We start from the raw sequence: 22,239 nt of genomic DNA, 5'->3' as shown, positions 1-22,239 counted from the left end.
TTCATTTTCAGAATTAAAGGACACATTTTATGGAGGAGAAAGTGTGTCAGGGTCGCTGCTATTGTATATATATACATATATATGGAGCAACTCCTGCAGTTTCTATTCAGCTCGCCAGTGTGAGTTTGAAAGCAAGTTGAGGTGCATGGAAAAAATAAATGAATTTGACTCTGTAATGTAGCAGCAGCAGAATAATCATAGCCTGAAGGTTTTTTGTAGAAGCCCCTGCAGGTGACTACTAGCGTTATGAAATTAAAAGATGAATAAAAGATGGATAAAAGAAGCATATACATTCATTAAATATAAGTCATCTAACCCTTTAATCATCCCTTGATGGACAGAAATCTTGACAATTTCTTACCTTTTATCAGCAAGCCCTTTTTAATAGAGTACATGGTTTCCATTAGGGCATGTTGCCAAGCTGCACGGTAAAGGCAGTTTTGAAAGGTTGCATGAATTAAGTAGACCTACCTTGCCTGCACAAGTGAATAATGGGTAGTGAGCGAATTACATTAGTTTAATTAAAATTTTAAAGTCAGGGGAATAAATGAAGTTCAGATATATGGTTATTGATTCCAGCAAGGAGAATGAGAAAGTGTCCCTACCAATACTGACCAGCTAATTAACTGGTGGGTAGGTTTTTCATTCTAATTATCGAGTCACAGACTCATTTCCCTCAGCACAATATACAGAAGTATTATTTTCACTTTCAGAAACTTTACAGCTTCAATGTCACCGTGGACTGTTTGAGTGTTCCCCCTCGCAGAAGTAATTACTCAGCTAATAATTTAATTTCATCTCAATAATTTCAGACATGATGATGCATGACTGCGCACACTTAGACTGCTGTAATTTAAAGGATAATATACTCCAGAAATGGAGAAGGCTCCACTTGACACTGTGCACTCACAACTGTGAAAATGTGAGAATGAAATGAAAGACAATTCTTTCTAGTCAAATACCATGCGGGGGATAAATTGTCTAAGAAATGCTGAAAGTGCCTGGGTGGAATATTTCTGAACACGGAAAACATGAGCCGATTTTTACACCTCACACTGAGTCTGGAAAGTTTTAAATCCCCTCTCTGCGTAAGTTTGGATCCCCTGTCGAATGAAACAGAAGCTTAACCTCTGAAAAGTTTTTTGGGGAAAAATTTGAATGCTAATGCTGCTAATGCATTTTCATACTTCAAATGAGAACATGCCGCAGCTTTAAGGGGTTCTTGCCTCCCCCAATGTTTAGTAATGAAAGAAGAACCGCAAGCAGAGATATCTGACAGTGCTGATCGTCATGTTGTCAAGGCCATTACGGTGTATAAAAGGTGGAAGAAAAATCAATATTGGTTTTTAATATTCCTCACCCCCTATGTGGAAAATTTAATTAAACATGTCACACATAAAACACAGATTAAAGTTTGTGCATGAAACAGATGGTAACAAAAATTAAGTCATAAATTTTGGCCTCAAATGTAATTACAACATTAATTAATACAGCAGAGTCAGAGCTAATCTCCAACCTCGGAAATGTGCAATTATCGTCACTCTTTTCGGGTTAAACATACAGTACTTTCCAGAGAAGAGATCGTAAAAAAATATGGGGAAAAAGAGCTTTATCTAAAAGCAGGCGTGTTGTCTTGCAAAATGAAAACTCTCAGCATCATTGTAGTGCAATATTTGGATTAAGAGGGTTAATATCATTTTCTGTTTGCTGGCCTGGGCCCCTGTGCTTGATAATTATTGAAGTCACTGCCCCAGTGTTCCCCTCTGCAGGAGAATGTAGGTACAAGTGTGCTTTACTGTGATTCTAAGAAACATATTTATACTTTTATTGCAACTCTGAAGCTTCAGAAATAGATTGCCTGAGTGTGAGTTCTGCTTATAAGAGATTTAATCAACACTATTCTTGTCATAAGAATTTCTGTCTTTTGCAGAAGCTAAAACTACTTCCATGTAGTTCAGTTGTACAAAGCATTTTCTTGTGTGGTGCTTGATACTTTTCTGCACAAAATACTAAAGAGGAATTTAATTCATTTTTAGATTTAAACCATGAAACATTGCATAAGCTTGATTCAACCCACAAAATACAATGGAAGCCCTAAGCAGACATGCATTCATAGACTTCATTTACTCTGTAACTTGGGTATAGCTGATTGATTTCTCAGGATCTCAGCTTATTTGTCTCATTATCAAAAGGCCAGACAAAGTTGTAACCATTTATGCTTTCGCAGCTTGGAGAGTATAAATTATTATCACCTGACAATACATATACATCAATTGTACTACTCAAGAGCTATCCTACTAAATCTTTTGCCAGAGCCAAAATTTAAAAACACCCATATCTAAATACAATCCGAGAATAGACATAATAACTCAATACAATATAAGAAGTACAATGTATTGTGCAATAGCTATAATTTATCATTATGCTTATGCAGCCACAAAAATCATTAAAGTGATATTGATAAAAGTGTTTAGCCTCTGTCACTCTGTCACTAGTTTAGTTTGTAAGACATTTTTCACAGCAGTAGTGAACCTTGGGGGTTTTGTTCTGTGATGGAGCTGAAAATTTCAAGTTTTAAATTGTGGAATGATACTATCAAAGAGCAAAAATCCTATTTCACTTATTATGTTTTACACTACTCTATGCAACCTACAGGCAGATTAACTTGTAAAAGGTCTACCACTCATTTAGTAATGGCACATCAGCATTGCTTTAAAAAATTTAATTGTCAAACTTGACTCCATGACTTTGTCTTGCCTCATGAAGATTGTGTTTTTCTCTACACAGCGGTTGTGTTTGCCACCTGTTGAATACACTTTTGAGACAACCTCTTTTGTCCAAGAGTACTACTTCTTTTTTTTCTCTGATGAATCTAAAACTAGAACTTTAGAAACAGCTGATACTGATGTTCTTTTTCATATCTCATTAGTGCTGATAACTATATTGTAAGGCAGCCATGTTCCAATAAATTTAACAGCGTTAATGTTTCCCTCTCTTGTCCTGTCAACCCCATAGTAAAACTTTTAAACCCCAACAGGCTATAAACTCCTGTAATCATTCACCAAATACAGTACTTGCAGATCATGGAGCAGATCAACAGTCGTCACGGCTGCTGCTCTCTTTCCAACGCGGTGACGTCATGTGAAGCACGTGGGTTTGTTATTGCAGGAAGTGAAGATGGCGGCTCAGTCGTTCCTCTCCGAGTCTTTGCTCGGGTGGTCTATTTTCACCTTTATACTTTTGGTAAGCAGTTTTTTCTTTGAATATTTATACATTAAACCAAAAGAGCTTCGTGTGATCAGTTTGAACATTTTATTCGTTAAAGTGGTGGCCTGGTTATACCGCTACCAGACGCGACAGGGCTACGATGTATTAACGCCAAAATTGGCTTTGGATTTAAGCTAACATTAGCCGTGACACACTTAGGCTTTTTGTGCCGTTGGAAGCGGTCAGTGAAGGATTAAGTTCATCTTTAGAGCTGTATTTTATTCTATTGGGAATTGCAGTTACAAAATTCAGGTCAAAATGTAACAGGCATTCCTACATCACACGTTTTTTTTCCCCCAGCATCTTAAGGTAGATAACTCCAGGTAACGTTAGCTTTCATCTCAGGATCTTCATTAACACTTGATTAAAAAACGCTTTTGTAAAGTAGTTTAAGTCCAAAAATATAGCAGAGGACGCTTTACACCACAAGATACAGGTTACATGATGTTATTTTTGCTCACTAGTCAGCATTCAGACAGTCAGGTAGCAGTAGTCTTGACCTGTTACTTTTGACTAGATCAATAGGTAAAAAAATCACCTTACATCCAATGTCAAGACAATTCACAGGTTATTATGTCTGACAATGTAAACAATGACATGTGAATTGAATGAAGTGATACAGGTGACCTAAATCCAGAGAGCAGAAACAACTAGGGCAGGTTACAACATATTTTGAATTCTTTGAATTCATTCACTTGTTGTCACATTGCAGTTCACTGTTTGACAGTAAGCACGTTGCTCTACGGATATGGATTATATTACAGTTATGTTTTATTACAGGAGGGAAACAGGGTAACTCCACTTGATACAACACCTGGTACATTAACTACAATGTTAAAACTATCATGCTGCAGCATTTATTTCACTTTAATTTCTGACAAACAAAGGCTACAAAAGTTGACCTGGGATATTGGCAATACAGTAGTTATTACATAATACATTACATTAGAATCAGTTATGTTTTTAATCCTTTTAAATTGTAGCTTGAGTCACGAGTTGTGCAGAAGTTTCTACCTCAAAAGATTTGTAAATGAAAGCACATTGATGTATTAGATGCATCTTTTTCATATGTCAAACATCATGCATTAGTAAAATACAATGACTTTGTCACGTTACTTTAGAATAAAAGAAAAACATTTAAACTTAGTATGTTTTTAATGAATTCAAATACAGTTTAAAGAGATATTTTGTGGCTGCAAACGTGTCCTGCATTCCTCTGGGGAAGGAAACTCCAAGTACGAATACAGAAGAAAATCGCCATCTTTCTCCTTTCTGTCTGATTAAAGTTCTGTGTCTTTTGCAACTGTCCTCACTTCACCCCATTTAAATCAAAGCTTTGAACTTGGTGGTCTAACTGGGTAATCTGCTGCCTATTTCAGTGCTCATTACCCAAGCTGTCATTCAGAGTCACATGGCTGTACCAGAAGCCGCCAAGAAGGATCGCTAGATGCCAATAAATTCCTCTGCTTCCCCACTCGGCGCTCGCAGCCCTTTTATTTCAACAAACCTTTCAGTGGCTCTTATTTGGATGCAAAGCCTGCGTCATTACCTGACAAAACAAGCAGCCGAAGGCTTAAGGCTACGGGCCTTTAATTGATCCTGTCTGTGAATGGCAGCCCTTGATCTGGAGGGACTAGTTTTAGCATTGTCCTCACTTCTCACTGTCTGTGTGCCTGGAATATGACCTTGTCATTTTGAGGGCCTTTTTGTGCCTCTTTGTGTAATGTTGTTCCTGCTGTTGCAACAGCAGGCTCATATTTTGTCCTTTTCATCGATTATTACTGGGGAGATAAAAAAAGCTGCATAGTTTTCTATGAGTTCTGCTCAATTTTCTGTTATTACCATCACTTCTCATCTCAACAATACCAGAGAGTGTGTTCTCACTCAAACACTTAAGAGGGAGGAGGGAGTGTGATGATATAATCAGATCAGCTGTTTTCACAGCACTTGCAGTCAGGCTATTCTCAGTTTATAATTCCCCTCTTGTTGTGAACAGTTTGGTTTGAATGTTTTCTTTTTGGAAGTCAGCAACACACACATCTATATCCTCTGAATCTAGGGTTTATAAGCTGCACTGATTAAGCCTAAGGGTGAACATCATGAACACAGCGTGGAATCCGACCAAGTATATCACTAAAACAATGATCAGTGTGAAACACAAAGAGAAATTGCTGCAGGGTATTAATCAGATTACATTACTTTATATGTGTACATGTCTTCTTAGTGTTTTTTCCATTTAATTATTAAATTTTTCATTATTTTGTCTTTCAAATGTTATTGAGCTTAGTCTTTGAGGTATTTGATCACAGGCATTCTAAATAAGATAACAAAATGTGAATGTTTTTACTTATTACACAGTTTTTTTGGTCTATCCCTCCTTCAGATAATTCTGGCTTTCTGTTGGGTCTACATACGAAAGTTTCAAAGTCGCCAGGAAAGCGAGGTTGTCTCAACCATCACAGCAATATGTGCACTGGCCATTGCTCTGATAACATCTGCACTCCTACCAGTGGATATCTTCCTTGTTTCATTTATGAAGTACCCCAATGGCACCTATAAGGTGAGTATCTCTTCACATTACAGCGTCATTAAAATCTATTTAAAAAATGTTAATTGCCTCCCTCAGGCAGCTTATATCTTTGCTTTTCAAAGAACCACATCAACTGGATGCTTTTTTATGCCCATTTAAAGAGCTTAATGCATTTCTTGGCTCATTATTACTATTTATTTTTTATTTTTTGCAAAGTCATTGCATTTGTATCTATTTGAAGATTTAGCAAAGTGTGTAATGATTTTGATACCCAAAATTCAGGTAATTTGTTGCCCCAGGCAGGATGAGGTGGTATTTGTTATTGTTATTGAACAATTTAGTCAAGGCCACGTAACTACGACTGCACTTATCAGCAACATAATCCCTCTGACTTGATAAGTGATGATTTCTTTGTTCTGTGATCTCTTAATAATTACACCCTGTGATAAAAACAAGAATAAATTAGCAACAAGTGGGGTTTAAGTGGTGACTTCTTCTGAAGTTTGACAAGAGGATGCAGAAAATGAAGAGATGGCAGTACTTCCCTCTGATGGGAAAAAAGGCATCTGAACATGTCTGAGCGCAGGGGAAAATCACGACAATGGTGCAGGCTCTTACATTGTAAAGAGAAATATCAGGCTTTTAATCTTTTTTGCAGCTTTTACTTTTCATTTGTCATTTTTTTATGTTAAACGTAGCTTATTAAGACGGACAGTATTCGAAACGTTTGCTATGCATGGATAAAAATAGATTATGGAGAAAAGTCTGAGGGCTCTGAGTGATTCCTCTCTTACTTGTCAGGTTTTGCATCCTTCCCTTTAACAGCTCAATTCAGTTTTTAAGAAGCAGCTAAAAAGAGCTGCTGGAGCTTTGTTGGTGCCATATATTTGTGCTGTTTGGCTTGACCTCACCTTTCACAGGGTCTCAGGTTTATTCATCACAAAAACGATCAACTTCTCTCTGCGTTCAATATAATAAACATGTTATTTTATCCTCATTTTTCCTTCTTAGCAATCATTAATTGAACTGATGCATCTTCCTATTGATCTCTGTACTTGCTCTTTCCCTTCGCTAACTCTAACTTTTGTCATGGATTTTTGCCTTGGGTTTCATCCAGGAGTGGGCAGCAAACAACGAGACAAGAGGCCAAATTGAAGACACCGTGTTGTATGGATACTACAGTAAGTGCACGCTGTTTTTTTCTGTTTAAAAGAGTGTTAATAAGAATTCAGTTAGTACACAGAATTATTTGAAGCGGCAGTTAAGTTCTTGAAACACTTGTTCTGAGCTGAGCCAGGCTTTGAACAGTGAAGGGTGTGCTTCATTGTATTCTTAGGATTTCAACCACACTCACCAGCCACTTTACATCTTGCGAGAACTGGGTTGGACCTCCTTATGACCTCAGAACTGCTTGATTCTTTGTGGTATGGAGTCAGAGAGGTGCTGGAAACGTTTCTCAGAGTTTCTAATCTGTATTGACATGATAGCTTCACACAGTTGCTGCAGATCTGTCAACCAAGCATCCATTGTGAGAATTACCCATTTCACCACATCCCAAATGTGGTGACTGTGGATGCCATTGGAGTACAGTGAACTCAATGTCTTGTATAAGAAACCAGTCTGAGATGATTTGTATCATGGAGCATATCAGAGCAACAATACCAAGGTAAGCTGTGGACTTTAAACTAGGGCTGGGGGATATATCGAATATACTCGATGTATCGCGGGTTTTTGCACGTGAGATACATAAATGACTATATCGCAACCACTGAGTACAAACAGTCACGCTAATGTTTTCAGACTTCACAACGTAAATCTCTTTGGTGATTCGCTCGTTTCACTCTAGTGCTGAACCGATGCTCCTCTCACGGCAAGCACCACACTCCCCCCGCCCACCTAGAAAAATTTGACTGTGCGTGCGAGTTTTGGTATTAGGAGAGGAGAGAAGAAAGTCGCCTACACGTTGTAGTCGCTGTCGTTGTGGGTTCCTGAGGCTTGTTTTCAAGAGTGCAGTAGTTGCTTATTTGGGTTTGCTTTTCTGCCTGAATGATAATCTCCCAACTATTCACAACGAGAAACAAACGCGACATGTTTTTAACTTTCACTTTCGCTTTTCTGCGCGCACCCTCCCCCCCAGAAATCAGGATATTGGGGTATATATCGAGATATCTATAAATATCAAGATATTGGATTTTGGCCATATCTTGCAGCCCTGCTTTAAACCATCCTCAGCTGGTGCTAAGGGGCCCAAAGTTAGCCAAGAAAATCTCCCCCACACCATCACACCACCAGCAGCAGCCTGAAGTATTGATACGAGGCAGGATGGATCCATTCTTTCATGTTGTTAACTCTAAATTCTGAGCTTACCATCTGAATGTGGTGCAAAAATCCAGACTCATCAGACCAGACAAGATTGTTCAATCTGCTATGTCCAGTTTTGGTGAGCCTATGTGAATTGTAGCCTAAATACCCTGTTTCCTGTTGCCTTTGTTGATGACCTCTGACATCAACAAGGCATTTTCTCCTAGGAAACTGATGCTCACTGAATATTTTTCTTTTCAGCCATTCTTTGTAAACTCTAGAGATAGTTGTGTGTGAATATCCCAGTAGATCAGCAGTTTGTGTAACACTCAGACAAACAACCAGTGACCATCAAAGTCCCTTGAATCACCTGTGTTCTCCATTCTGATGCCCACTTTGAACTTCAGCAGGTCGTCTTCCCCATGTCTACATGCCTTAAAGTTGCTGTACTGTTATTGGCTGAATAGATATTTGCATTAAAGCCTGATGATTTAGGAACAATCTCAGTCTTTAAAATATAAAGTATAAAATTTATTCGTATAACTAGACAGGCAAAATAAGGCTTTTGCTTAGTTTGTACTCGGCATGCAATTAACTTGGCACCACAGTGAAAAAATGAATATGAAACATCCTTTTTGCAAGGTTCTGTAAATGGATGGACAGAACAGTTTATTTTCCATCAGATGCACCAGACAGCGATATCCAACATTTAAAGTGTAAGCTGTCACTTCCCCTCCACAATTATCAAAATGAATGGAATTTGTCAAACGGTAGGGATCTTATATTAGTCAATTATAGTGTAGACTAAAATGAATTCTCTGTTACATTTTGATTTTGCAGAAATGTTTTATTGATGAATATAAAGTGAATGGATCTGCCTAACCATTATACGTCTGCCCATATTAGTCTCATTAATACATATGACCCCGTATTACTGATGAGCAGTATCACATTTACTCATCCCGTCAGACTAATCACATGCATTTCTTGTCTGGTCTGCTGTATTAACATTTTGCTTTGACTGTCTTGAGAAATTGGTCTTATATGTTTTCAGTAATGGAAACGTTCATGAATAATGCATTTATGAATATCTGTATAATCTTGCATTTTCTGATATATGATATACATTGATGCAGCATATGTTAATGTTTATAACAGTTATTTATTCTGTTTCATTTTGTCAGACCCTTTAATGTTTGTGCAATGGCTTACAGTTGATCTCATTTTACATTAATATGTTGCACGCTTGGATGTTGCATGTGTGTTGAACAATGCTTAAGAGTCTTACAAGTGATAGGACAGATCATAAAAGTGGGGGTTTTAGCAGTTATAAGGAAAATACTCTTCTTGTGAGTTCATTGCAGGTTTGGTTTGTAGAAACTTCTAATTGTGATAAGCTAATGGTTTTGCTGAGGTTGCTCTGCACGTTTTCTATTTTTACATGAGGTGGCCATGGGTCATCTTCTATCCCACGCCAAAATGCCAAGACACTGAGCCTGAAACTGATAAAATAGCTATTCCTGATGGTGCCTTACTGTAGCAGTCTTTTCCTTTTGTGAATGTGTGTGAATGGGGGAATGTCTGTAGCAGTATAAAGTGCTTTAAGTGGTTGGAAAATCAAGATAGCACTGTATAAGTACAAGTCCATTTATTCTGTCATGCACAGACTTGCTTGATAGAAAATTGTTCTGTGCTTCTATTATCTTATTTATAGTATTCTAAAATAAGTTGGTCTGGTGTAATTCCAGCATATCTCTGTCTAGCTTCAATATGACTTGAAGTTTAATTACAGAGAATGACGACAACACCTGACTGTGCAATGAACCTTAAAAGAGCTGTTTAGTCTTTGTCAGACCAGTTCACCGTATCCCAATTTTAGTCTTAGCATAAACTAATAAGTGAAGCTTTTTAAAGGCATTTTAGCTTGTTGCTAACTGATTTGATTGTATTCAAAATGACAGCATCCCCTTAAAGGGATTAGAGTTATTTGTATGCTAGCTCAGTGTCGTGCTTTATTGGGACTGTTGGATAAAATTGAGCCATTGTTTATGGAATTGGTTCAACCTTAGCTTCTCATGCAAAAGGAAGCGTTGTGAAAAGGTTTATAAATAAAGTGAACTCATTTGTGTTGCCATCTTTTGGGAAATTAGGGACTTTTGGCATCAGTTTTGGGACTTTTGTTGCTAAAGCTGCTCTTTGGCCATTTTGAAGCTAAGGTGAATCAACAACAAGCTCATAAAAGTTAATTAAAAAAGCCATTTTGCTTTTATTTGCTTAATTGTCTGTATTGCCAAAGCTTTGTTTTCATGCGAGCAATTATGCCAAGGCTTGTGCTCTCTTCCCTGTTTTACTCTGAAAACAAACCAACCAATACAGTGTTGACAAGAAAAACTGTTCTTTTTTTCTTTTTGTTCTTGCCTAGCTAGTCTTGACATGTTTCCTTTGACCCAATTGTCACGATGAGCTTTTAGTAAAATTTCCCTCACACTTTTGTTTCTATTTGACTTTGGCATGTTGTTCTGCTCTGTTGTTCTGTGGAGGGCAGCTCCAGTCCCCATGGATCACTCCATAATTCTAGTTTTTGTGCATGGTTGCAATTCATGAAGACAGTATCCAGGCTGTTTGTCTGATAAATTGCCAACTCAAAGCTATTAGTGCCACTGAAATATCTTGTTGATTGTCATATTAGGCGATAACACAAGTTTGTTGTCTTTGACGATGGCAAATCCAGTCATACCAGAGACACTAGATCACACGTTTTCGAACAGATGCTGGCTTAAAGTGCCTGTCAGCTACACTGTTATGTACCGTCTGTTCAGAAATGCCAAATGCAAGGAAGACAAGCTGTCTCCTTTCCCAGACAGCCCAATCAAAGAAACCTCTTCCACTGGTGAGGTGACATCAGAAAATTGCCTTTCATGGACCAAGAACTCTGAAAGCGTATCGAGCATTCAATGAGACAAAGTTTATTTACCTCAGGACCCAGAAATACGATTTCATGCACAGCACTCTGAACTTCTTTGAATAGATGCTTAAAAAAATAATTATTTAATTTCAGTCTTGAATGCAGGCTGTGCTCTGTCATGTTTCATTAATTGGCCAATCTGCTCAGACAACATGTTGATAGGGCAACATTAACACCCCAGAAATATGTCACACAGGGAAGTTAAAGCAGAAAGTTGATTCAGAAACAGACTGTCTGTTAAGAACATGTCAGAGAATCTTATTTTGGGGAAAATCTCTGATTGTCTTGACTGAAGGTTTTCTGCAAGTCATGCTACACCCTTTGAACTGTATCCCACTATCATTGGACCAATTACAGAATAGAGGAATTTCACTTATCCAGCTGATAACCATATGCATCAAGAGTCTTTACTCTAGGAATTATTGGAGAGTTTATCGAGAAGCTTGAATGATTTTGATGCTTGCCTCAGGCAGGTATGCATGTCATCATAGCTCTGGGAGTGTGTGGTGCAGAATGATCTGCTTGCAAATTTGTTGTGGTCTTGCAACCTTTAGCTGTTGATAAGAAGGTTTGAGTGCATAATATGCTGCCTGAAATGCAAAAACAACCGCCTTGCAGCCGTGATCTATGCTCCATGTCTCAGGCGCTGGACATGTTTTGGAGGAAATGATCCTTAGAAATAGGGCAGATTCCTCATGTCTTAAGGTACAATTTAGGGTCACTCTAATGTGCTATAACTCATCTTTTGGATGGTGGTTTTATATTAGTAATGTATTCTGAGTTTTGCTGATTAAATGTTAAGGCTACTGCAAGTGAAACACTTAAAAGAATGTTTATTTAAAGCCTAATATGTTGCAGACAGTGCAGTGTTTTTTGAAAGTCAAATGGGATTTGTGAAACATTCTGTGTGACTTTATGTCCCTGCAGTTATGAAAGAATAAAAGGAGTGTGCATTGAGGCTAAGCGAAGTCATACTTTGTTGTGAACTCATTTTAAAAATACCATAAATCTAATTTGAGGCTGCATATTATTTTACTGTGCTGTTGCTTTTTTTATTTATCAAGAGCTAGAGACCACATCTTCTGTATTTTCAGGGCCATTGGGTTTTTCATTTGCCAGTAGGTGGAGACCAAGCTCCATGCGTTGCATTCCCACTTTGCTTACAGATAAAACCTTAAAGTTGCAGCTACTCTTCAACGCTGTCCACTCGTCTCCTCACAAGTACAATAATTACAAGGTTGATGTACTGATTCCCTGTTTTTCTCACATCTTCTGTGTTTTTTTCTGACATTGGTTTGTATTCAGCTGTAATCACACTTAATAGGTATGTGCATGTCTATTGATTTTTAAAAAAACCTCTTTATTATAATGTTGATGTTTCAAATGATTTGATTGCTTGAATAGCTGTCATGTGTCATCAGTTGCTGTTTCAGAAAAATGCAGATTTCTCCCTGCACATGTGTTAAATCACACCTATATTTAACATTGTCAATATTTCTGCAGCTGTTTTGAATCCACTTTCCTGCTGTATAATTACCTTGTGGAGGATAACAAACACTGTCATCATAGTGTCGTAATTATTATAAAGTACACTGCCATTGTTAATACGTTTGCAGTTTAATTGAGTTGTTAGTTTGATTGAATCCATATTTTCACATTCCTCTTTTCAAGGCACTTACTCATGGTAGCAACAGTAAACATAAGCACCATCAGAAGTAGGTCAAGTAAATGCATTTCAGTTATGCAACATCTCAGACACATAAGTGCGCTTTAAGACTGAAGGATTTTATCATCATGCAACACCAAGTATAAAGTTACCTGTCAAAGATAAATGTAACTTTGCAGTTTTCACAAATTTGGCTCAGGATAGGATATAAAATGTACCGTCAACTTGACAGAAGAGGAGCAGGATGTAACTTAGACACCCACTTCCTTTTAGAGCTCAAATAGCTTTTTGTGATCCTTGATGAACCCTCAGTTTGAAAGCCTAGCCTTTCAATCTTCAGCCTCTGTCCATTTATTCATTTCCTCGGACTGCTCAGTACTTCAAAGCAGTGGTGCATAAGACCCTTAAGCAACAGGGCAAAATACCCCTGGGCCCTTTGAATAAATCATCGGCTTTCTCTGTGCCATTTTTAACGCCATTTGTAGAAGAAGGTTGCGAGAATGCAACATCCTTGTAAATACCCTGCAAATGCTTTCTTTGTGTCTGTGATTCTTGTCCAGTTTCATGTACTCACAGAATTTTTTGGGGAAGTGGCAGACTAGTGCTTCTTTAAGAGCTTTGAGTAAAAAACCTTGATAAATTGAAGTTTTATTTCAGAGGGCAGCTCTGTGCACCACAAAGAGGCATTTAGTGATGTGAACATTGTCTAGTGTGCAAGAGGAACAAAAGGGACTTATTATTTCCAGCGTGCAAGATGCCCAACCCACATGTCTTCACTTCTACCTTTGTCAAACTCTGAAAAATCAAAACAGGGCTTCAGGTTTTTCAAGATTTTAAAAACTTTTAGTCAGCACCGCATTCCTAAAACCAGGATTTGAGCTGGATACCAGTGTGACTTGTACCTCCGCCAAGCATGTTGTGTTTTTGGGAGTTTGTCCGTGAACAACACAACTCAAAAAGTAGCCCACGGATCTTGATGAAATTTCCAGGAAATGTTCAAAATGGGATGAGGAAGGAGTGTTTAAATTTTGGAGGTGATCCAGATCACTGTCTGGATCCAGGACTTTTTTTTAAGGATTCTTTATTATTGCGAGATAGGGCTGTTTTCACCATATGAATATATAAATCCACGATTAATGGTCAGATAGCTTAGCAAAATAATACAAGACAAGGTCATGATAATTTCTGACAGATGTTAAAGTATGATCCAGATCCTGGCAATATTCTGGATACTAAGATCTCGAATATGAAATATGGACTGGGTCATCATAATTTTCAACACTGTTAGGTAACAAATTATCATACAAACCTGCAACTAACACCAAATTGTTGCAGACAGTCTGTTGAAAGGGCGTATAACATTAAAGTAGGACTAAAGTGTTGACAATCACAATATGCTTGGTGGAGGTCTGCGCTGTCTGAGTGCTTTTCTAGTTGTTTTATTCATCAATCTTTTGATTTATTGAATTGGAACCACCCCTGCTGGCATCTACCTTTGCTGAATCGTACCTTGTGTCAAACACATTCTTAAGTGACTTCCAGACTTTTTTTTGTGGCAGTAATGATCATAACTTTACTGCAAATCAGTGAATGCTTTTCTCCAGACTTTGTAGTCATGGTGGACACAGAAGCTGGATTGGCTGGAAGAAAAAGGATAGGAGAGCAGGAGAAAGCTAAATGGGATAGTGATAGAGCACAGGCTGAAACACCTGTTAAGCTGTTTGTGATGATGTGCATTACAACCCTCATGCAGCTTGTTGGCACGCTTCAAACTATGGCATTACATAACTACAAATAAAATATTTCCTCGTCACTTTAAACAAAAAAGGAATATTACATATAATATCTTATTACGGAGAGATCTGTGCAAAAAAATGAATGTCTTGGGAAGAGTCACACTTTTACAATGGTGGGTAATCGTGCTCAGGGGAAACAGAATCTTTATCCTTGAAAACTTGAGCATATTGTCACTCTTGAACTCTTACTTTCTCATCACTAATTTCAAAGACATCCTATAAATTCAATAACCACACTTCTTATTCATTATAAAGCTGCCTGTCTTCTAAAGCAACCATAGACAGTCTGTTATGTCAGATATAACAAAAGTCTCCCACTGATGCAGAAAATCCATCATATCATATGTTGATTGTTGTTTCATTGACAGTTAGCCTGCCAGAAGGATAAAAATAACCCCTCTATGTCTAGCTTTTCAAACGCTCTTTTTGACAAATAATGCATAAATGTCATCGCTTGATGATAAACGTCCCCATTACTGTGCCAATAAGAGGATTTACAGAACAGAGGAAAACTAAGAATGCAGCCACTTTTCTTTTCTCATATGCATTCAGTTTCACATTCAAGTCAGCTCATTATATTAAAAAATGACTACACAGCCTGCTCTGCACACTTTAAAAGAAATATATCAGAAACACTGATGTGTGAGCATGTGTGCAGGTTAATAGTTCGACATCCTCCCTGCTTGCTTCACAAATGCAATAATACCACAGAATAGGAGTGAATGATGTTTGTTCGGCCTGGCTGTGAGCAGTGATAACTGCAAATCCCACACATTTATATCATTGATTTGCTGTGTGAAAACAGAATCTTCAGATATTTCTCTTGAGGCTGTTATTAATATCTGCTGTGTATCTGCATGTAAATGGTATTCTACATCATGCGAAACAAAAGAAAAGGGTATTATGTGATCTCCCTTCAAGGGAGGTTATGCTCAATGAAGCCATACTGAGCACACACCTGTCTTCTGGGTCAGGGCCCATTTGATAATTTGATACATAAAGATAGCCTTTCTCCAAAGAAGTTCTTCCACATCAGCTCGCTATTTATGACTTTGGAATCAATGTTCCCCACTTCCTGGAACAATGGACAAAGAGCCCTGTGGAGTCCATTTGTCCTACTTAAGGTATTTTTTTTCTCAGACCCAAAGCCTCAGCATGGTTAAATGAAACGAAATAAAGCAGTAGAATACGACTCCAGGCTCTTTCTTTTGTAACTATGTGAGATTTATTGGCATCTAACGTGTGTTTCTTGTAGTTTCACATCATGCAGCTAACTATGGTGCTGAAAAATGAAACCAATGCAGTGTGAAAACCCGCTGACCCCCACCAAGTGTTGTTCACATCCCTAATTCCTTAATTATGACAACTGTGTGTAAAGAAGATTTTTACGACTTGTTGATTTGATCAGGTTAAGGCAGAGAGTTAAGCAGAATTAAGCAGAATTAAGTCTGGCTTTGAATAAAAGGTGGACCTGTTGTTGCTGTTGACAGTAGGCACAGATAAAGGTCAGAATTTCCATTTGAACAACTTTTCCTTTTTTTTTTTTTTCTTTTTTTTTTTTTGTTTTAGTGTTTATACAGATTATGTTTTTGTTATGCAGTATCTTTAAAATCTGAAGCGATGCTCAGTAATTACTGCAGTCTCGTTATTATATTGGTCAACCTTACAGTTCAAGATATCGGAGATGTACACTAAACTCAGCATGACTCAATCTGACAGCTGGAGGAAGAATAACTATTTTATATTCAATAATATTTTGCTTGCGTTGCTAAAACCGGTTGTGTGTTCAGTCTGGCATGTTGCAGGACTGCCAGACAGCTTAAATCAAGAGACCAGTGAGTTCCCTGGATTTTCACTCCAGTGATGATCGTCTCCTCGTACATGTAGGATAGTTAAACCTCGAACCTGTTGACTACTTGGCAGGCTCTGCTTAATATGGTGGTTTGTTGTTATAGCAAAGTTAAATGATGATCTAGTTTTGACATGTTTTTTTTTTTGTTTTGAAAGTAACAGGGTACTTTCTGGTGGTCTCCATGCACGACTTCCTGTCCAGCTTGATCTGCGTTTTTTTAATTGACATGTCACTGTTCTAACATCAGGCCAAACTAGCAAATCAGAGCAAGGACGCAGCCTGAACCGAACAGAGCGGGTCCAGTGTGAGTTGACATGTTGACTTGAACAGAAACCTATCAGATCCTGTGCCATGATGGAGAGGAGCCGCACCAGAGACACATCTGGTCTATCTTGGCTTTAAGTCCAATCCCAAAACAAACAAACAGATACTTGAGTTGATTAACAGAAATTTAGCCTCAGGGCTTTGCAACAGGGATCTCCAACCCTTGTTTTTTGTTTATAATTTTACAGCAATGGATGAAATATGCAGCTGTCAATACTTTTTGATTTTGGAAGGCATATCATGACCACTTTGTGAACCACTGTATTGATCCATCTTGAGTAAAACACTTGACAACATTGAGAAAAGAGGGATGGGGGGGTCTCAACAGAGACTGCCTGTATTTAAACATAAAAAAAACAGAATACCTTTTATAAGCCTTATTTTTCTAGTGTGTCTTTAAAGCTCAATTAGAAATACTTGATGATGAAAAAAAAGTATTTCTAATTGAGCTTTAAAGATGTGTTCATGTGTTCAGGGTCTTTTAGCTTTATTTAGTTTTTAATCCACTGGCATCTGGAAAGTGTTTGGATGGCTTAATTGTTTTTTTTAATGTTGTACTTTAACTCGTAGAGAAAGTGGTGACTTAGGACACACAAAAAGGTTTTCGCTAACCTATAATTTGGTGTTAAAAACAATAATTCACAGATACAAATTCATCAATGTTGTTGTTTTCCCCTGTGCATGCACAAAAATGTAAAAACAGAAACTACATCCTCTTAATCCACAGACTGAAATACTCTGGAGTTATTAAAGATGGGGTAATTTCAGTCACACGTTTGTAAGTACTTCTAATAATGAAATGATTAATTAAAGGGTGTAAATATTTGTCATCCTTCATAACAGAACACTTTATGAATTATAAAGCTGCATAAAAGACATTAGGAGTGACTTCAACAGGAGTGAACAGCCAGCCTTGATGCTTTTTTCAGCATATCAAGTCTACTTTGTTTTGCATCTGTTTGAACAGAGTGACACAGATGTCCTTCAAACCACCTGCCAACTTCAACTCATATTTTCTCCTGTATTTCATCCCATGTTTGCCTCCCCTCCGAAAATATGGTGCCTCTGCCTCCCCTGATGTTTACAGGATATGAGAGTGCAAGCTCCAAGTGTCAAAGCTTTCAGAAAGTGTTGGTCCAGACAGGTATTTTCATCCGTCCCTGGAGCCTTTTGTCAGAGACTCTGTTTCTGCAAGAAATCACTGCATGTAGCCTTCACATAAATTATTGCATTACAAAGTACAAGAGTCCAGGTGCCGGTGCCCTCATGATGAGCAGCAAGGTGAGAAGTAATGTCAAATGTTTTCATTTAGCTACAAATGTTGCTGGGAGCACAACAGCCTGGATTGATAGTTGCTAATAGTTATAATCCTCACATAGTGCCAAAAATAATTATGACAACATAATGAGGCATAACTATTGCTTGTGTTGACGTCCTGGCATTGTTTCCCCAGCTGGTGCTCCCATTTGCAGACCAGAGTTTTCATGCCACCTCTTCCATCAATCCCCCAAAATATTTTAATCATAGAGCCCCTCCTCTAGGAAAATTGGATGAACACTGGAGCTATATAAAGGGTTAAGGAAGGACATTTAATTATTTAGTCCTCTCCTCTCTGTCATGGGGATGAATGTGCAAACTTTTATCCCTGGTCAGGCATTCTTCCTGCTGGAAGATGTGCTTAGAGAGTAATGGATGATCCATGGTAATGCAGTATGACCTATTCTCTCAGTGTGTTAATATTCATGGTGTTATGATTAATTCCACCCATTCCTTAAACCCACAAGCATATGCCAGTGGCTGCATACCGTGCATGGCTTGCATTTGTTGGCTGACGGCATCATCCTGAGCTCAGATTGTCTGCCTGTAAATGACTGTAAATAGATACCTTAGCGGGGCAATAAGCGTGTGTTCATTGAAAGTAATGCCCTGTCACAATCACAGCTGGTGAAAAAAGCACAGTGACATTCGTTCGTCAACAGAAGAGGAAGCTTTTGGTGAAACACAGCCCATTTCACAGGGGGCATGTTATTGTTTGCCTCAGGCTATGCATCCTTGACTGATATGGAACATTTGCTCTACACATGTACTCTACAGATGCAATGTGGTACTGTCAGATGTTATGGATTAAATGTTAATCAGGAGCAGGTTTTCAATTTATATTACTAGTGTTGTTGATCATTTTAATGGCATTGCTTACAGCGTGTGATTATATCTTGTTTCTTGCCTGAATCCATCGCTGAATTCATTCTGTGTATCAGCTTTGTTTGACTTTACATTGAGGGTTAAAAACACACAAAACTCTGTTTTTTTCTTTCTTTTTTTCAGAGGATTCGATGTAGCTAGTTCCGCAGCTAATATTTCACATTATCACCTCAAGGAGGTATCGAGCTTTTTCACCCTGCTGCTGAGCACATCTTGGTGATGTGCCTCTTTCTCTTGAGTTATTTTTGGTCGTCTTGGCTGTCTTTGACATCATTCATTTCTGGAGAAAGAGAAGCCCCCAGCTTGAAATAGCATCTCTCTATTTAAGTGTTTTTTCCTCACCTCCACTCTATGAATTTCTAATGCATCTGAGAGCCATTCTCTTCTCCAAAATAAGGTGCCTATACAGGAAAAACCAAACAAGACAGGTTCAGAACAGAGTGCAGGGGGTTTTATTTCACAGTGGACCAGGTGGTAACGTGAATCCAGTCTGTAAGGTCACTGACTCAGTGAACTCAATTACTTTCTAGGGCAGGTGAAGTTTCCTCTCCGAGTGGTCAGCTGATGATTACCTGATTAGTGACCTTTGCCTGAAGTGCTGTTATATACCAGATTGGTAATTAGTTAGAATTAGGGATGCAAATTTTATGAGTCCTCATAATCAGTTCTCAATTAATTTTAAATAAACTTTGACTTTCCTGATGTCAAAACAGAACCAAATGTGTTTTTCCTACTTTATGTTACCCTACAGACCAGAGGTGTCTAAACTTTTTACAAAGAAGGACACACTTGATTTTGTGAAATAACCAAGGGCCAGCAGCTTTGACTGTAATATTTATTAACAGTGAAAGTAACATATCAATGCCCTATTTGTTTACTGTGTCTTCTCTTTGTCACTTAAGCCCCGTTTGCACCAAGTGGTTCAAATCTGTTCGTCTTGGTACAGCACGCATTTTACAGCGTTTCCACTGACTAATCCTGGGACAGATCCCCAAATAACTGAGACGAGCCGCCACACTTTCTGGGACACTTCCATAGGGGTGCCAGACTATACCGATCCAATCTCGGAAGGTGGAGCTACAACACTACAGACCGTTGATTGGTCAAAAGAATCGTCACTTACCATGTGACAGCAGCTGCATTTCTCCTGGCGGCCTACAGACTTTTCTGAAACAAAGCTCGATTACACTTCGTACCAAAGAGCCACATGCCAATCACAAAGAAGACGAAATGCTGGATGTCTTCCACCATTGGTCTTTGTTTACTGTGTTGTGTTTTCTTCTTCGTTGGATATATTAGCAGGGTACACTGTGTTGGGCTGTTATGGCATCACAGTATTATGTTACTGATGCGGCTACAGCATCCAGCTTGCACGCTGCCTCCCACGAGGGAGTACGGTTGGCTGTGGAAACGCAAACAGTACCAAGCTTAACCGAGCCAACCCGTACCAACCTGTACTGACCTAAACCGGACTACTTGGTGGAAACGGGGCTTAAGTGTGGTCACATACCCTTGTGCCATCATTGCAGACTGATGAAATCAACCTCACTTGTCCCTCACTTGTATCTTAACACCAGATGAAAACAGGTCAGTTTTCTGCAGTGTTGCATGCTACTAGATATCAGCAAACTGCTTCTGACCTGGGAAAATGTTCTCCATTAGGGGGCAATATGGGAATATATAACAGGATTTTTCTATGTCAGAATCAGGATCTGGATTTTATCAGGATTGTTTTTCATATTCAGACTATTTTGACCTGCAGACTACAATTGTAGCCCCAGGTATTTCTTCTTTCTTGTGTGCCAATTTAGCCTTTTCTGCACCATTTTATAACTTTGACCTAGACTTGTGTCCTCTAATGTGTTTTTAGAATGCTCACATTTTCACATCACGATAAATCTGTTCATTTGAAGACGTCAGCTGTAAGAGTTCTTCAGTTTTTTCAGAATGTGCAGAGCTTTAGCTTTATACAAGTAGCCACTGCACAGTCCAAAATGTAGTTTAGACGTTATTAGATATACTTTTGTTTTGTTTGTGCTCTTAATAGAAAACATTCACAATGTTTGAACGTAATTCATTTCAGAATTTTGTTTTACTCAGGAATTACTTTGTAAATAAAAACGTTAGGTCTGCTAAGATGTGAGTTTTGATTGTAAGTGGTTGATAAAGTCTTATTTTAGGACGCTTGTTATCCCAACTAGAAGCACAACAACAAACTATCAAACATTTGATCATTCAGAAGAAAAGTACGTCTTATAATCTGTGATTGTTATTATTAAACTCTATTGGCTGACTCAAGTGTCCAAAAACAAACAACCCCCATCATTCTGTGTTAAAATAAATAGTACAAATAACACAAATGAGCCAATCATGATTATTTTTATGAAAACACTTTTATGATTGTCTGTAAAGAATCAGAAACACTCAGGGATCTGAATTTCTTCCTCAAAAGATGCTTTAGCTCTTGCACATGCATGGTTTCTTTTAAAGATATGATTAGTTAGTGAACAGCTGAAGACAAGAACAAACTGAGAACCTGTAGTACAGCATAAAACTGAGGAAGGTAGGTATCATTTGCATATTTTTTTCATTTATGAAACTATAACCAGCTTCATGCGGGGCTCTTTGTCTCCTCTGTTTCACAGTACTGTCCTCACTACACAACACGGTACTTGGCTTAACAAACCAATTACACAACTTTTAAATCCACACATGTAAAGCTCTACAGAGTGGCCCTTCATTGCTTAATGGAGCTCTCATGAAATAATTAGCTTCATTTTTCAAAACATGTCATTTTTTTACTACCTGCTGGGCCTGAAAGTCTGCTGTGCAACCCACAAGTCCTCACTGTTAAAGCTCCTCCTGATGCAACCGGTCCACAAGCAGGCTTTAACACAAAGAGGGCTGTTAGTTTGAAAGGATTAGAGACATCGCTCCTCAAATGCATGACCCTGTGGCCTGATATGTCACTGTTATAAAGGATGAGTAATCTGGATCATCACACTCTGGGCACAGGACAGCGATCTGTGCAGGAAATGGAGCACAGAACTCAAAGCAATTAAACACAAAGAGCACAAAAGCAAGTACAGGGTTCTTCGGGTCAGCTTGGGTGTTCACTTGAACATCAGGTGAAGTAATTCTGCAGCTTGGGACTTTACTGAAACTCAGAAATTGGATTTTTTCACATTTTGTTTACGCCTTTTTTCCTGTATCTACTCCTTTCTTAGGCTATATGGGAATTTTCACAATAGCAAGCATTTTTGGTACAGTATAAAACACCTTGAGTCTTGTGTGTTTTGATTTTTTGATACAGAGCAGAAAATTTTGTGTTAAAAG

General features: G+C 38.2%; 1 protein-coding gene across 1 annotated transcript in view; it reads left to right on the top strand.

Annotated features, from left to right (window-relative positions):
• The first annotated feature begins 3,102 nt into the window (after window positions 1–3,102).
• Window positions 3,103–22,239, top strand: part of lmbrd1 (LMBR1 domain containing 1) — a 75,894-nt gene continuing 56,757 nt past the window's right edge. The window contains exons 1-3 of the mRNA XM_074676567.1: window positions 3,103–3,243; window positions 5,651–5,827; window positions 6,915–6,978. Of these exons, the coding sequence (XP_074532668.1) occupies window positions 3,178–3,243; window positions 5,651–5,827; window positions 6,915–6,978 (307 nt within the window). The 5' untranslated portion in view covers window positions 3,103–3,177. The remainder of the gene's footprint in view (window positions 3,244–5,650; window positions 5,828–6,914; window positions 6,979–22,239) is intronic.

This window comes from Halichoeres trimaculatus, unplaced genomic scaffold (genome assembly GCF_033239565.1).
Source record: "Halichoeres trimaculatus isolate MK-OKI-2021-1 unplaced genomic scaffold, fHalTri1.1 fHalTri1_scaffold_8, whole genome shotgun sequence".
Lineage (NCBI taxonomy): Eukaryota > Metazoa > Chordata > Actinopteri > Labriformes > Labridae > Halichoeres > Halichoeres trimaculatus.
The sequence above is the reverse complement of the archived record's forward strand: the minus strand, read 5'-3'. Positions and strand labels throughout refer to the sequence as shown.